The 16,053-nt window shown below is 44.7% G+C and overlaps 1 protein-coding gene across 2 annotated transcripts in view; it reads left to right on the plus strand.

Annotated features, from left to right (window-relative positions):
* The window catches only part of GOLGA7B (golgin A7 family member B), a 69,348-nt gene that overhangs the window by 6,124 nt on the left and 47,171 nt on the right, over nucleotides 1–16,053 (plus strand). The window contains exon 2 of one of the 2 annotated variants that reach the window (XM_040361272.1): nucleotides 13,162–13,198. The exons of the other annotated variant lie outside the window; for it this stretch is intronic. Coding sequence (XP_040217206.1) covers nucleotides 13,190–13,198 — 9 coding nt within the window. The 5' untranslated portion in view covers nucleotides 13,162–13,189. The remainder of the gene's footprint in view (nucleotides 1–13,161; nucleotides 13,199–16,053) is intronic. 2 annotated transcript variants of the gene reach the window in all.

The following is a 16,053-nucleotide window of genomic DNA, read 5'->3' on the forward strand; positions in this document are numbered from 1 at the left end:
TTCTAGCCCCCCCCCCCCCCCAAAAAATATTGAAAAATAAATTGTATAAAATAAATAAATAGTAAAGAAATGTAAAGTTTTTTTTGTTGCAAGTGCGCTAATACGGCTCCATCCACCCCAAGCATGTTGTAAATCCAAGAGGGTTAAAGCAGAGAGACAGGCCAGGCCAGATCACGGAATTCTCCAGAGACCAATCTATCAGACGTGTTGGATGTATTAGTGAGATTACTATCGGCTGCCCCCCCCCCCCCAGAAATAAGCGTGATGGTGGTTTGTAGTGTAACTCCCATCCCCCATAGTTGTTGCTATGCAAACCATGATGATTGGGGGGGGGGGGGGGGTCTTCAGCATTTGGAACATTTCACCAACATCTGAGATCTGTATGGTTATTGTTGTTTTTTCTTTTTACAAATTTTTATAGATTAGAACTATAGTCTTTGCCTCTTGGGTTACATTTATAAATAATGATGTAAAGACAAATGAAACTGGTCTAAACCAGAGTGATTTTATCAAAGAAAGTCCACAAGTGATGTCATAGTGGGTCTTGAATGTTCCTAGTGATGATCTTCACCATCCACCACCTTAACCACTTGCCGACGGATGGCCGTCATATGACATCCTGGGCTTTGTGGGGGGATATCTGAATGATGGGTGCTGCTACAGGCATCATTCAGATATCGTCTTTTAGAGCCGGCGATTTCTCACACCGTAGGAATGGTCATAGTGGCTGGTCAGCCGCTTGATCGTTCTTACGGGAGGCAAGAGGGGACGTCCCCACACCCCCCCCCCCCCACCCGATGCCCTCCGGTGCTTCTACTGACTCACCTCTGCGATCAGTGAGTCGGAGAATTGGATCCGCCGGCCCCCGAATGTTTGCGATAGAGATTTCCGGAATCTCTATGATCGTCAGAGGCCAGGCGCAATGTTATAACATCACGCCCGGCCTCTGCATTAAAAAAAACAGTGGCACCTCGGCTGGAAAGTCGAGATCTTCTTTTTTTTAGGATTCCCAGCCTAGAGGTGAGATGTGAGGTCTGATTGACCTCATATATCACAGTAAAGAGGACCTGTCATGCCATATTCCTATTACATATACGTTGATGTGCCCAGCCGTGCCATTCTGCCGACGTGAAGGGGTCCTTAAGTGGTTAAGGTGGTGAATGGTGAAGAGTTGACAAGGGAGCTAGAGAGCAGGGGGTCTTGAGGGTAGTGAAGAGGATGATTTGGTTGGTATTTTGAGACCAGGTTAGAGATGTAGCTGGGGGGCCAGGTTGTGGATGGCATTGTAAATTACTGTTAGGATCTTGAATTTAATTTGTTGGTTGAGTGGCAGCCAAGGGAGGGATTGGCAGAGAGGGTTAGCAGACTCAGAGCGGTTTGTAAGGAGGATGAATCTAACAGTAGCGTTCATGATGGACTGAAGGGGCGATAGCCTATTTAAAGGTAAGCCAATGAGGAGGGAGTTGCAGTAGTCGAGGCGAGAGATGACCAGGGAGTGGATTAGAAGCTTTGTGGTGTCATTGGTTAGGAAGGGACGTATCGTGGAGATGTTTACGAGGGTTGAGACGGGAAGCTTTGAAGAGCGACTGGCAGTGGGACCGAAATGAAAAGTTTAGAGTCCAGGATTACACCTAGGACCTCGGAATGAGGGGACGGGTTGATATAGTTGAGCCATTGATTTTGACTGAGAAATATGGGGAAGTGGCATGTGGGGGAAGAAATATCATGAGCTCGGTTTTGGATAGGTTGAGTTTGAGGAAGCGATGTGACATCCAGGCTGATATGTCTGTTAATAAATTGGTGATGAGTGAGTTGGGGGGTGGGGTTGAGAGGTAGGTTTGGGTGTTGTCTGCATAGAGATGGTATTGAAAATATAGGAGAAATTGTCCTTTGTTTTATTCTCCTTCTTATTGGGTAGTATTTTCTCTTTCTCTTGTCAAAATGGGGAAATATGTCTTTTGATTTTTTATTTCCCCTCTTATTATATAGGAATTTTTTTTTCTCTCTCTCTCTCTCTCTCTCTCTCTCTCTCTCTCTCTCTCTCTCTCTCTCTCTCTCTCTCTCTCTCTCTCTCTCTCTCTCTCTCTCTCTCTCTCTCTCTCTCTCTCTCTCTCTCTCTCTCTCTCTCTCTCTTCCCCCCCCCCCCCTCCCTCCCTCCCTCCCTCCCTCCCTCCTATAAGTAGTGTAGCCCTATCCCTAGGTATCTCCCATAGAGAATAGATAGGGAAAGACCGGCTCGGGGGCAGAATGGGATGGAGAAATTCAGGAGTAGTACGCAGTATTGGCAGAAGATCTAGCTTTTATACTCTTTTAATGTAAGGGGTACATATTGAGACCATATATGTTAGTCTGTATATTGATTTTATGTTGTACTTACTGTATTGTTTTGTAAAAAATGAATAAAAGATTTTTGGAAAAAAAAGAGATGGTATTGAAAACCATGGGAGGCCATCAACATACCCAAGGAGGAGGTGTAGATGGAGAATATGAGAGGTCCAAGAACAGAACCTTGGGGGACCTCGACGGAGAAAGGAAGAGGAGAGGAAGATGTTGAGCTGGGATTGGTAGGATGAGAACCAGTGAAGAGTACAGTCACGGAGACCAAAGGAGTGCAGCTTTTTGAGGAGGAGAGGGTGCTCCACAGTGTCAAAGGTAGCAGCGAGGTCCAGGAGGAGTAGTACACAATCGTGTCTGTTGGTTTTAGCCATTAGTAGTTTGTTGGTAAGTTTAAGGAGAGCAGTTTCGGTGGAGTGTTGAGGCCGAAATCCGGACTGAAGGGGATCAAGAAGATTGTTCTTAGTCAGATGGTTGATCAGTCGGTTGTAGAATAGTCTTTCAAGGAGATTGGAGGAGAAGGGGGGGTAAGGAGATGGGGCATAGGATGCTAAGATTGTTGGGGTCCAGTAAGGTTTTTTTTAGGATAGGGGTGACTAGCGCATGTTTTAGAGAGTTGGGGAAGATGCCAGAAGAGAGGGAGAGATTGGAAATGTGAGTGTAGAATAGAGTCAGAGGGGGAGCGTAGCATTTACAAGGGAGCAGGATCCAGAGGGCGGGTCAACTGCTTAGAAGAACCCATGGTGCTGATTGTTGGGGCAAGGTCAGATGAGTCTGGGCATTTAAAACCTTTGAGATTGACATCACCTGGTCTTCCCAGATGATGATTGAGAACAATCCATGACACTGGCAGGTCTCAGCTTTGCAAAGGGGGCAGTGCATGCTAGAAATTCTGCAGGGTGCCCAAAACTTTTTCAGACGCCGTTTTTTTGTTTTCTGTAATTTTGAAAGTCTAAATGATGGAAATAAAATGTAACTTTTTTCGACATATTATAAGAATGTCTAATCTGTAATTTGATGCCTTTTGGAGATTTTTCCATCTTTCCTTGGCTTCGCTATGCACATTAATACACATTTTTACCTGGGGTGCCCAAACTTTCGATCCCCACTGTATGTCATTTTCATGTCCTTGCAGATGTCCCCACCATATATCGTACTCCTGTCCCCACCATACTCGTACCATATGTCCTCCTTATGTCCCTGCTGATGTCCCCACTATACTCGTACCATATGTCCTCCTCATGTCCCTGCTGATGTCCCCGCCATACTAACCCAGACCTCAATCGTTTTTTTTTTCTTTACTTTTACTGAAAACTGGATCAGGTAATGTTTATTCATGTGAACATGAGGAGGACGTAGCAAACTATTCCCTCTGTCAGTTACAACCTGAGAGGGTGCTCCACAGTGTCAAAGGTAGCAGCGAGGTCCAGGAGGAGTAGTACACAATCGTGTCTGTTGGTTTTAGCCATTAGTAGTTTGTTGGTAAGTTTAAGGAGAGCAGTTTCGGTGGAGTGTTGAGGCCGAAATCCGGACTGAAGGGGATCAAGAAGATTGTTCTTAGTCAGATGGTTGATCAGTCGGTTGTAGAATAGTCTTTCAAGGAGATTGGAGGAGAAGGGGGGTAAGGAGATGGGGCATAGGTTGCTAAGATTGTTGGGGTCCAGTAAGGTTTTTTTTAGGATAGGGGTGACTAGCGCATGTTTTAGAGAGTTGGGGAAGATGCCAGAAGAGAGGGAGAGATTGGAAATGTGAGTGTAGAATAGAGTCAGAGGGGGAGCGTAGCATTTACAAGGGAGCAGGATCCAGAGGGCGGGTCAACTGCTTAGAAGAACCCATGGTGCTGATTGTTGGGGCAAGGTCAGATGAGTCTGGGCATTTAAAACCTTTGAGATTGACATCACCTGGTCTTCCCAGATGATGATTGAGAACAATCCATGACACTGGCAGGTCTCAGCTTTGCAAAGGGGGCAGTGCATGCTAGAAATTCTGCAGGGTGCCCAAAACTTTTTCAGACGCCGTTTTTTTTGTTTTCTGTAATTTTGAAAGTCTAAATGATGGAAATAAAATGTAACTTTTTTCGACATATTATAAGAATGTCTAATCTGTAATTTGATGCCTTTTGGAGATTTTTCCATCTTTCCTTGGCTTCGCTATGCACATTAATACACATTTTTACCTGGGGTGCCCAAACTTTCGATCCCCACTGTATGTCATTTTCATGTCCTTGCAGATGTCCCCACCATATATCGTACTCCTGTCCCCACCATACTCGTACCATATGTCCTCCTTATGTCCCTGCTGATGTCCCCACTATACTCGTACCATATGTCCTCCTCATGTCCCTGCTGATGTCCCCGCCATACTAACCCAGACCTCAATCGTTTTTTTTTTCTTTACTTTTACTGAAAACTGGATCAGGTAATGTTTATTCATGTGAACATGAGGAGGACGTAGCAAACTATTCCCTCTCTGTCAGTTACAACCTGAGCAGCGCAGGATGAAAGCGCGGAGTACAATTTGAAGTGCTCGTCCTGTTTGTCATCTATGTGGTGATTATCCATTTCTAAAGCTGCAGCTTATTTTTTCCTGCTGTGAGCTGGATAGAGATGTCGGTAATCCGGTAATATTCTCTATGGTAAGAGAGGTAATTTGAGTGGTCGGGTGGGGGGATGGGTGGTACCCCCCCTATAGAACAAGAGCTACTCAGTAGCTCTACTTTATGAAGCTAAATTTAGATATGTGGAACTGATGGAAATATACAGGCAGTCCCCGAGTTACGAACGGGGCTAGGGACTGTAGGTTTGTTCTTGTAACCGCTCTGGTGAACGGGAGTGAACCACAACTGCGGTTAGCAAGGATTTCAATGCGATTCTCTATGTGAGAATTTAGTATTGGACCCCAGGCGTCACTTCAAACAGAACAGGCGTTTGGGGGTTCTCTACATCATCTCTCTCTCACATAAAGGAATGCGTTGAGCTACTAGGGGTGGACGTATTACAACATGCGACCAACCCCTAGTGTTGAAAGAATACAATAAATGTGAAGATTCCAATGCACCTCTGTATGCAAGTGATTAGAAGTACCGGGCCCCAGGCCTCACTCCACACAGAACAGGAGTTTGGGGGTTCTCTACATCATATCACGTAAACATAAATAAGTGCATTAGGCCACTAAGGGAGTAGGTATTAAATACCTTCAGCCCTTAGCATAGGAAAGTTAAGGTGAACATGTTCAGTAACTTAGGGCATGGGCCCATAAACGAGTGACAACTTATGTCAAGCACGTAATAGTTAAAGAAGATGTAGGCAACTAATAGTTGCTTAAGAGAGGTAAATATAGCTCAGGGTATTTGAGAGTGTATGTCCCTTTTTAAGATACTCCACAGTAAGCAGCCCAGAACACAACAGACAATCTCAAGCAGTATGTTAATGCTTAGTAAGCCTGAGTTGATTACAGCAATTGATTAGATGCAATGGCCCGGATTCAGATACGACGGCGTATTTCCGGATACGCCGTCATATCTCTGAGTGTGCGGGCCGTCGTATCTATGCGCCTGATTCATAGAATCAGTTACGCATAGATTTCCCTAAGATCCGACTGGCGTAAGTGTCTTACACCGTCGTATCTTAGGCTGCATATTTACGCTGGCCGCTAGGTGGCGCTTCCGTATAGTTACGCAAGGAATATGCTAATTGGGTATTTACGCCGATTCAAAGACGTCCGGCCAGCGCATTTGTTTTACGTAATTTACATTAGGCTTTCTCCGGCGTAAAGTTACCCCTGCTATATGAGGCGTAGCTAATGTTATGTATGGACGTCGTTCCCGCGCCGAGTTTTGAAAATGTTACGTCGTGATTTCCTGCACTGCATGAGAGATGGTGAGGCTGCAGATAGGCATCAGGCTGCATTGGATGGGTGCAGATCAGGCTGCAGATGGGCACAGTGGCTGCAATGAGGCTGCAGATGGGCATCAGGCTGCATTGAATGGGCGCAGATCAGGCTACAGATGGGCACAGTGGCTGCAATGAGGCTGCAGATGGGCATCAGGCTGCATTGGATGGGCGCAGATGGGCACAGAGGCTGCATTAAGGCTGCAGATGGGCATCAGGCTGCATTGGATTGGCGCAGATCAGGCTGCAGATGGGCAAAGAGGCTGCATTGAGGCTGCAGATGGGCATCAGGCTGCATTGGATGGGCGCAGATCAGGCTGCAGATGGGCACAGAGGCTGCATTGAGGCTGCAGATGCGCATCAGGCTGCATTGGATGGGCGCAGATCAGGCTGCAGATGGGCACAGTGGCTGCAATGAGGCTGCAGATGGGCATCAGGCTGCATTGGATGGGCGCAGATCAGGCTGCAGATGGGCACAGAGGCTGCATTGAGGCTGCAGATGGGCACTAATCAGGCTGCATTGATTTGCGCTTTTTTCAATTGGGGTGCGTGTTATACGCCGATAAATATGGTGTATATCTCTAGAACAGAAAGCCGCTTGGAAATTGAAGACCTAAATAGTAATAATAAATGGCTACAGGCGGGATATATATATAAAAACGGTATGATATAAATCCAGATGCGGATAGCTGAAAGGAATCGGTGAAAAGCTTCATTTCAAATCGTTCTTTCCTCGGTGACGGGTCCCCATTTAAGCCCAGTGCATGTTTACAGAGATCCCGAGCTTAGAGTAGTGTTCTCATACATGATGGGTAATGTTGAAGCCGTTGCCTTGAGCAGAAGAACAGTAATATCTCTTTCTGTCAGATGTTGTTTATCTACGGGGATTCATATTGCATCCATTTCGCGTTCTCGTGCCTCCGGGAATACAAACAGCATGTGCATGGAGGAGATTAGGGAAATCTTACACTCGCTCGGCACAGAGTCTTCCAGGAGGCATCACCACCAACATATTGGTTGCGTCCATTGGCTGTCACGGTCCAATCGATTGGATATCGCTGGTTGAGCAATGGCCACTTCTATGGCAAGTCATACAGTCAGATAGGACATTATTTATTTACCTTTTACAGGTACTTGTATAGCCTATACAGAGAGGACATTATTTTATTTTTTTTATATTTTCTTATTACTTTTTTTAAAGTGGAGTTCCACCTTAATTTAATTTTTTTTCCCAAAATTAAAAAAAAAATTGAATTTTTTTTTATACTCACCGGAAAGGGCTGTTACTATGTGGAACTAGCCCTTCTATCTCTTCCTTCGCCCGCGGTCGTCTTCTTCCTCGTCCTCTGTCGCTGTGTCTTTTGGCGCTGCCTTCTGGGAACTGTGTGTATCTTAGGATGCAGCCGCCCATTCACAGCCGTAAGGCTTCACTGCCTGTTTCCCTTAGTCCAGGGTGGAGGCGCCAGGACCGAGCGATCGCCGTTGGGGGCCCATCATCGTGGGCGCCTAGGACAGGTAAGTGTCCTTATTAAAAGTCAGCAGCTACACTGTTAGTAGCTGCTGACTTTAAAAAAAAAATTGTGGGTGGAATCCCACTTTAAGTACTTATATGGCTCCATCAATTTTCACACTTGCCGACCAGGCTTTTTTGGCACTTTTTGATTACAAGTTTTAAATCAATTTTTTTTTTTTGCTAGAAAATTACTTGGAACCCCTGATAAAGATGAAACCCCTGAGGCCTAGTACACACGAGAGGATTTATCCGCGGATACGGTCCACCGTTTCCGCGGATAAATCCTCTCGAGGATTTTGATCCGATGGAGTGTACTCACCATCGGATCGAAATCCGCGCCGAAATCCCATCGCGATGACGTGTCGCGCCGTTGCCGCGATGATGACGCGGCGACGTGCGCAACGCTGTCATATAAGGAATTCTACGCATGCGTCGAATCATTACGACGCATGCGGGGGATTGATTCGGACAGATTGATCCGGTGAGTCTGTACAGACCAGCGGATCAATCCGTTGGGATGGATTCAAGCGGATAGATTTGAAAGCATGTCTTCAAATTTTTATCCGCTGGAAATCCATCCCAGGGGATAAAAATCCGCGGAAACAGATCCGCTGGATTGTACACACCAGGGGATCTATCCGCTGGAGCCGGTCCGCGGATCAATTCCAGCGGATGGATCCTCTCGTGTGTACTAGGCCTGACACAATTTCTCAGAAATCCATTTCTGCCGTTTGATCCAAATCTTGGGAGCATGCAGAGAACTGAGAGAAAGCTCTGTTCCCCTTCGGTGTCCAGCTAGAGAGAGAGACCGAACCCACTTTATCGGTCCTTTTAAAAACAACATGACATCACACACACAAGCACATTTGATTGGTTCAGTCTATACATTTCAGTCCCTTATTACACGCCCCCTGTGACGTCTGATCTTGGCATGGAGCCCTCATAGGTCAGTTCATATAAGGATAGTTTCTTCTTGGAAGTCCATTTTTGGGCATGCTGCACACATCCTTCTTCTTGCCATGTGGCATAAAAGTCCTCTCGTGTCAAACAGGGATTCCCATTGAAGCCCACAGGGGCAACATTCTCTTCAAACCCATATAAGCTCATACGGAGAGAGAGAAGGAGGGGGGGGGGGGGTTTGGAGTGAAGCTGTTTAGGAGCGGGGGGGGGGGGCTACGGCAGCTGAATAGCTCTTTGTCTTCCATTTCAATGCTGAGTTGTACTGTATCTTTAAAACATTATCTGTTTCTTCATGTAAGGATAATAACAGTATTGTGATATATATATATATATATTTTTCACACATGCATATATAGATAATGAATATGAAACCAATATAAGAAAATAAAAGAAATTAAAAGAATATAAGAAGAGAAAACTTTTCAGTGGTTCTAATAAATGAATTAGCTTAACATAAAATAGCATAGAATAAAATATTCATTTTATTTCACTTCCATCACAACACACATATATATATATATATATATATAATTTTGGGAATAAATGCGAAAGATGATGTTACGCCGAGTAAATAGATACCTAACATGTCATTCCGAGTTAAACTTGGAATGGCAACAAACTACGGTACTTAAGAATCCCCATAGGCGACGCTTAAACACCTTTTGCAGGATAGCTGTTTAGAGTTACAAAGTTGGTCTAGCACTAGAATTATTGCTCTCGCACCTAAGGTTCAAGGCGGTACCTCACCAGTGTGGTGCGCAGGGCTGTGGAGTCGGTAGATAAATGTTCCGACTCCGACTCCTCTGTATTAATATGCGAATGTATTTTATACATTCCTTGAGGGAAAGAAACGCAACCTACCACAGGACTACTGGCTGGGAATCCAACAGTCTACTGTATTGCACAGTTTAAGCAAAAGACAAACACAATGAAAACAATCAAGTGACTGGATAGTAGCAGCAGGCATAAACATCAGGAACAGGATTTTTACCAGTTCAAAAATACAAACCACATTATTTGGTTGTTTTAGAACAAAAACAAAGCTTATCTATAATGAACCAAAAACAAAATCTGTAAAACCTAGAAATGGTTTATATTAATCTTGAAATGTAGTTATAGGCTTAGCAAATGCAAATCAATTCAATGTAGAGTTCTAAGGAAGAGAATTGCCTCTGCCAGATCCTCTTTCATAGAAGCTCTTAAGTCAGACTGAGCCTAGGTTCACACTGCTGCGAATTCAAAATTGCGGTAAAATGCGTGATTTTACCGCGATTTCGCGGCTACGATTTTGCCGCGATTTCGGCCACAATTTAATGTAAATCGCAAAAAGTAGTACAGGAACTACTTTTTGAAATCGCAGATGCGGCGTCACACTGATTAGGACAGTGCCATTGCCGACAATTGCCGCCGATTTGAGATGCGATTTGACATGTCAAATCGCATCTCAAATCGTTCCAAATCGTACCCAGTGTGAACCAGGGCTTTATTATTTTTAGGGCTGAAAATAATCTTTCGACACTGACTTGGGTGGGTGGCATTGCAGTAACTATTCTGGCCACATCACTAACGATCTCTGGATAAACAAGGATGGCTTCTTCAACAGTAAGTTTTGATGAGCGATCATACTTTCCAACTTCTTTTAGTGCTTTATAAAACTCCTGTTGGAATTTTTTTATTTGGACACTTACTGGTTCTCTAACATGCGTTCCCTGTAAAAGCAGAACACATCACTATGAAAAGTATAAGTATTGCAGCTCCTAATTGTGCGTTGCGTGCCATATAGTGAAGCACATGAAAAGCATGCTTCTTCACGGTCACTTAACGTGTTCGTTTTGCGGTTACGTGAGGCACTGCATGCATTGGTCTTTATTCTTACAGTAGAGAAGTCATTAATTATAACTTTTTGTGAATTGGGACATTTAAACTTGCTTTTTTTTTATTTTTTATTCCAATCTAAATTTAGTAGGAGTCGGAGTCGGTGCATTGTTTGCCGACTCCGACTCCAGGTACCCAAAATTTCCCCCGACTCCGACTCCTCGACTCCGACTCCGAACGTTGTTTACATGCGTGTGCGACTTGTGTATGCATTTGCTTCTGCACGCAAGCATAGAGAGATGGGGGCACTTTACATTTTTTTTTTTTTTTGTTTATTTAACTTTTTTTTTACACTGTTCCTTTATTTATTTATTTGTATCTCTCTTTTTTTTCTTCCTATTACAGGGAATACACACATCCCTTGTAGTATAAATAAGGATGACAGGTTCTCTTTATGGAGAGATTTGTGGTCAAAAAGAGGGATGGGGTGCTTTTAAAAAAAAAAAATATTTTCTTATTTACTTAACTTTTTATTTTTACACCGTCCTTTTTATTTATTTATTATCACTTTTTCTTCCTATTACAAGGAATCCACACATCCCTTGTAGTAGAAATAAGGACGACAGGTCCTCTTTTATGGAGAGATTTGTGGTCAAAAAGAGGGATGGGGCGCTTTTAACATTTTTATTTTTTTTCTTATTTATTTAACTTTTTATTTTTACACCGTCCTTCTTTTTATTTATTTATTTATTTATTTATTTATTATCACTTTTTCTTCCTATTACAAGGAATCCACACATCCCTTGTAGTAGAAATAAGGATGACAGGTTCTCTTTATGGAGAGATTTGTGGTCAAAAAGAGGGATTTATTTAAAGTGGAGGTTCACCCGAAAAGTACATTTTTAACATTAGATTGAGGCTTATTTTGTCAAGCGGAATCGGGTAGTTTTTTTAAAATCGAAGCAGTACTTACCGTTTTAGAGAGCGAGCTTCTCTGCCGCTTCCGGGTATGGTCTTCGGGACTGGGCGTTCCTATTTGATTGACAGGCTTCCGACGGTCGCATACATCGCGTCACGAGTAGCCGAAAGAAGACGAACGTCGGTGCGGCTCTATACGGCGCCTGCGCACCGTCGTTCGGCTACATTCGGAAAATCGTGACGCGCTGTATGCGACCGTCGGAAGCCTGTCAATCAAATAGGAACGCCCAGTCCCGAAGACCATACCCGGAAGCGGCGGAGAAGATCGCTCTCTAAAACGGTAAGTATAGCTTCGATTTAAAAAAAACTCCCCGATTCCCCTAGACAAAATGAGCCTCAATCTAATGTTAAAAAAAAAATTTCGGGTGAACCTCCGCTTTAACTTTTTATTTTTACACTGTCCCTTTTTTATTTATTTTTCATTACTTTTTCTTCCTATTACAAGGAATGCACACATCCCTTGTATTACGGATGACGGGTCCTCTTTATGGAGAGATTTGAGGTCAGAAAGACCCAAATGTCTTCTTTGCCCTTTTTAAAAGCAAAAGATAAAAAAAATATTTTATCTTTTGCTTTAAAATAATAATAAAAAACATGTACTTCTGGCCTGGACAGGAAGTGACATCATGACGTTTCTCCGGTCCTCCAAAGCCATAGAGGCGATCAAAGAGGATCTACTCTTTGATCGTCTATGGGAGCAACCGGCCGTACTGTTGGATCATTTCTCTGGCAAACCGGCGGAAGCGGTAAGCCAGAGAAACACCGGCGAGCGATGGAACCGGAATGACTGGCAAGCGACGGAATGACTCGGAACGCTTTCAAGAGAAAGCCAGCTAAAAAAAAAGATACTGGGGGTTGTGTCTGATATTTTTATCCATAATCCTGGTAAACCACTTTCAACCCGCAGCGTATACCGTATTTATCGGCGTATACCGCGCACTATTTTGCCCTGAATATCAGGGCAAAATCGTGGGTGCACGGTATACGCCGATACCCGCTTTCCCGCGCTGAATTTGAATACTGCATATACCGAGCGCAGTACACTCGTGTATCTTCGGGCAGTTTCGGCGCCTCTCGCGCTGACGTCCTGGACGTACAGGCGCGCATTCTCTTACGTCGTCGCTAGTCGGCTTTTCACGTCGCAAAGTTACGGCTGCTATTTAGGCGGTGTAACAATAGACAGCCCATGTTAAAGTATGGCCGTCGTTCCCGCGTCGAATTTCAATTTTTTTTTTTTTTTGCGTAAGTCGTCCGGGAATACGAAAGTACGTTGCGCACGTCGCCGTTCAAAACATTATGTCGGGGCGACGTCATTTCGCGCAAAAGCACTGCGGGAAATTTCAAAACTGAGCATGCGCAGTACGTCCGGCGCTGGAACGCGCCTAATTTAAATGGTCCCCGCCCCATTTGAATTAGGCGGGCTTGCGCCGGACGGCTTTACGCTACGCCGCCGCAAGTTTACACGCAAGTGCTTTGTGAATCAAGCACTTACGATGAAAACTTGCGGCGGAGTAACGTAAAGGACATACGTTACGCCGCCGTAATTTTTCGTGAATCTGGCCCTATATGTATTGCGGAGAGCAAGTGGTGAAGACACAAGATCTGATCTAATTTCCATTTATTGGCATTCATAATGTGAATCTTTTATTTATTTTTATTTTTTTCTTTCAGAGCATTTAACAGCAAGTCAGCAATCGCAATGAAGTGGGTGAGTGGAGTGAGAATAGATCTATTTCGGGGGGAGGAGTGGGAGGAAACCTTCTAAATGTATCTCCGAATTTTACATTGTGAGCGGCGCAGAGGACCTCGCGCCTCTCTCCCGTGACTCACGCGCTCCTTCGGGAAGCTTTGACGTGTTAACAAGACCTCATTAGAATTATTAGCGGCTCCTTCAGACTCGCTGAATGGTGGATCCAGCAGCTGAATTACAGGGTTGGCATGCTAGTTGATTGGGGGGGGGGGGGGAATAACTGAATGTATTTATTGTAGCTGATCTCTGGATGTACGGGGGAGGGGGGACCTGGAGATTTGAGACTCGCCAGTTCTTATGGAGAAATAGGTTTCCCCTTCCGACACATGAGCATAGAAATAAGGACATGGGGCCAGATTCACGTAGAATTGCGGGGGCGTAACGTATCATAGATACGTTACACCGCCGCAAGTTTTCATCGCAAGTGCCTGATTCACAAAGCACTTGCGATGAAAACTACGCCCGTGCCATTTAAATTAGGCGCGCTCCCGCGCCGGACCTACTGCGCATGCTCCGGTTCCTAACTCCCGCCATGCTTTGCGCACCGTGACGTAATTTTTTCGAACGGCGACGCGCGTAGCGTACGTCCGTATTCCCAGACAGCTTACGCAAACGACGTTAAATTTTAAATTTCGACGCAGGAACGACGGCCATACTTTAGACAGCAATACGTTTGCTGACTAAAGTTAAGGCAACTAAAACGACGACTAACTTTGCGACGGGAAACTAGACTAGCGGCGACGTAGCGAACGCGAAAATCCGTCGGGGATCCACCGTAACTCCTAATTTGCATACCCGACGCTGGTTTACGACGCAAACTCCCCCCAGCGGCGGCCGCAGTACTGCATCTTAAGATCCGACAGTGTAAAACAATTACACCTGTCGGATCTTAGGGATATCTATGCGTAACTGATTCTATGAACCAGCCGCATAGATAGAAACAGAGATACGACGGAATATCAGGAGAAACGCCGTCGTATCTCATTTGTGAATCTGGCCCATGGACCCAAGTATAAAAAAAAAAAATGGTGCCAATATACATCATAAAAATTGCAAATATACACTTTATTGTCAAAAGTATTGGGACACACATGTACTTTAACCACTTAAAGCGGGAGTTCACCTGAAATTTTTTTTTTTTAACATTAGATTGAGGCTCATTTTGTGAAGGAGAATCGAGTAATTTTTTTTTAAATCGAAGCCGTACTTACCGTTTTAGAGAGAGATCTTCTCCGTCGCTTCCGGGTATGGGTCTTCGGGAGCGGGCGTTCCTATTTGATTGACAGGCTTCCGACGGTCGCATCCATCGCGTCACGATTTTCCGAAAGTAGCCGAACGTCGGTGCGCAGGCGCCGTATAGAGCCGCACCGACGTTCGGCTTCTTTCGGCTACTCGTGACGCGATGTATGCGACTGTCGGAAGCCTGTCAATCAAATAGGAACGCCCAGTCCCGAAGACCCATACCCGGAAGCGGCGGAGAAGATCGCTCTCTAAAACGGTAAGTACGGCTTCGATTTAAAAAAAAATTACTCGATTCCCCTTCACAAAATGAGCCTCAATCTAAGGGTAAAAATTTACTTTTCGGATGAACCTCCACTTTAAGCCCCGGACCATTATGCAGGTAAAGGACCCGGCACCTTTTTGCGATTCGACACTGCGTCGCTTTAACTGACAATTGCGCGGTTGTGCGACGTGGCTCCCAAACAAAATTTCCCACAAATAGAGCTTTCTTTTTGTGGTATTTGATCACCTCTGCAGTTTTTATTTTTTTGCGCTATAAACAAAAAAAAAGAGCGACAATTTAGAAAAAAAATCCAATATTTGTTTTATTTTTTGCTATAATAAATATCCCCCAAAAAAGATATAAACAATTTTTTTTTTCCTCAGTTCAGTTTAGTCCGATATGTATTCTACTTATTTTTAGTAAAAAAAAATAAGAGTTTATTGATTGGTTTGCGCAAAAGTTATAGCGTCTACAAAATAGGAGATAGTTTTATGGCATTTTTATTAAAAAACATTTTTTTACTAGTATTGGCGGTGATCAGCTTTTTTTTTTTTTTTTCATGACTGCGACATTGTGGCGGACACATCTGACACTTTTGACACTATTTTGGGACCATTGTAATTTTTACAGCAAACAGTGCTGTAAAAATGACACTGGCAGTGGAGGGTTAACCAGGAGGGGGCGCTGTAGGGGGTAAGTGTTCCCTAAGAGAGTGTTCTTACTGTGGGGGGGGGGGGGGGCGTGGCTGTGCGTGTGACATCACTCATCGTCGTTCCCTAAGAGTCGGTTCACACTGCAGCGGCACGACTTCGGGGGCGACTCGGCAAGGCGTCCTGAGGACGACTTCAGAGGCGACTTGCAAAACGACTTCTGTATAGAAGTCAATGCAGGTCGCCCCGAGCCGCCCCCGAAGTCGTACAGGAACCTTTTTCTAAGTCGGAGCGACTTGCGTCGCTCCTATTAGAACGGTTCCATTGCATTCAATGGGACGCGACTCGTCAGGCGGTTGAGCCGCCTGACGTGTCGCCCCAGTGTGAACCGGGTCTAACACAGGGAACAGACGATCAGTGATAGCCACACTAGGAAGCATGGGGAGAGGTTTGTTTACACTTACCTCTCCCTGTTCTTCCTCTCTGTTACCCCGATCGCGGGACACCGGCGGCGATCGGGTCCACTGTTGCCAGCCATTTTGTCAACGTATATCGTTGTGCGGCGGTCCTCAAGTGGTTAACAACCACATTTAGACAGCGATCACTGGGGTAGTATTGGTTTCGACGTGAAAGTAAATTACGTCCAGCCCTATTCGCGA

The sequence above is a fragment of the Rana temporaria genome, chromosome 8, assembly GCF_905171775.1.
Source record: "Rana temporaria chromosome 8, aRanTem1.1, whole genome shotgun sequence".
Taxonomy (NCBI): Eukaryota; Metazoa; Chordata; class Amphibia; order Anura; family Ranidae; genus Rana; species Rana temporaria.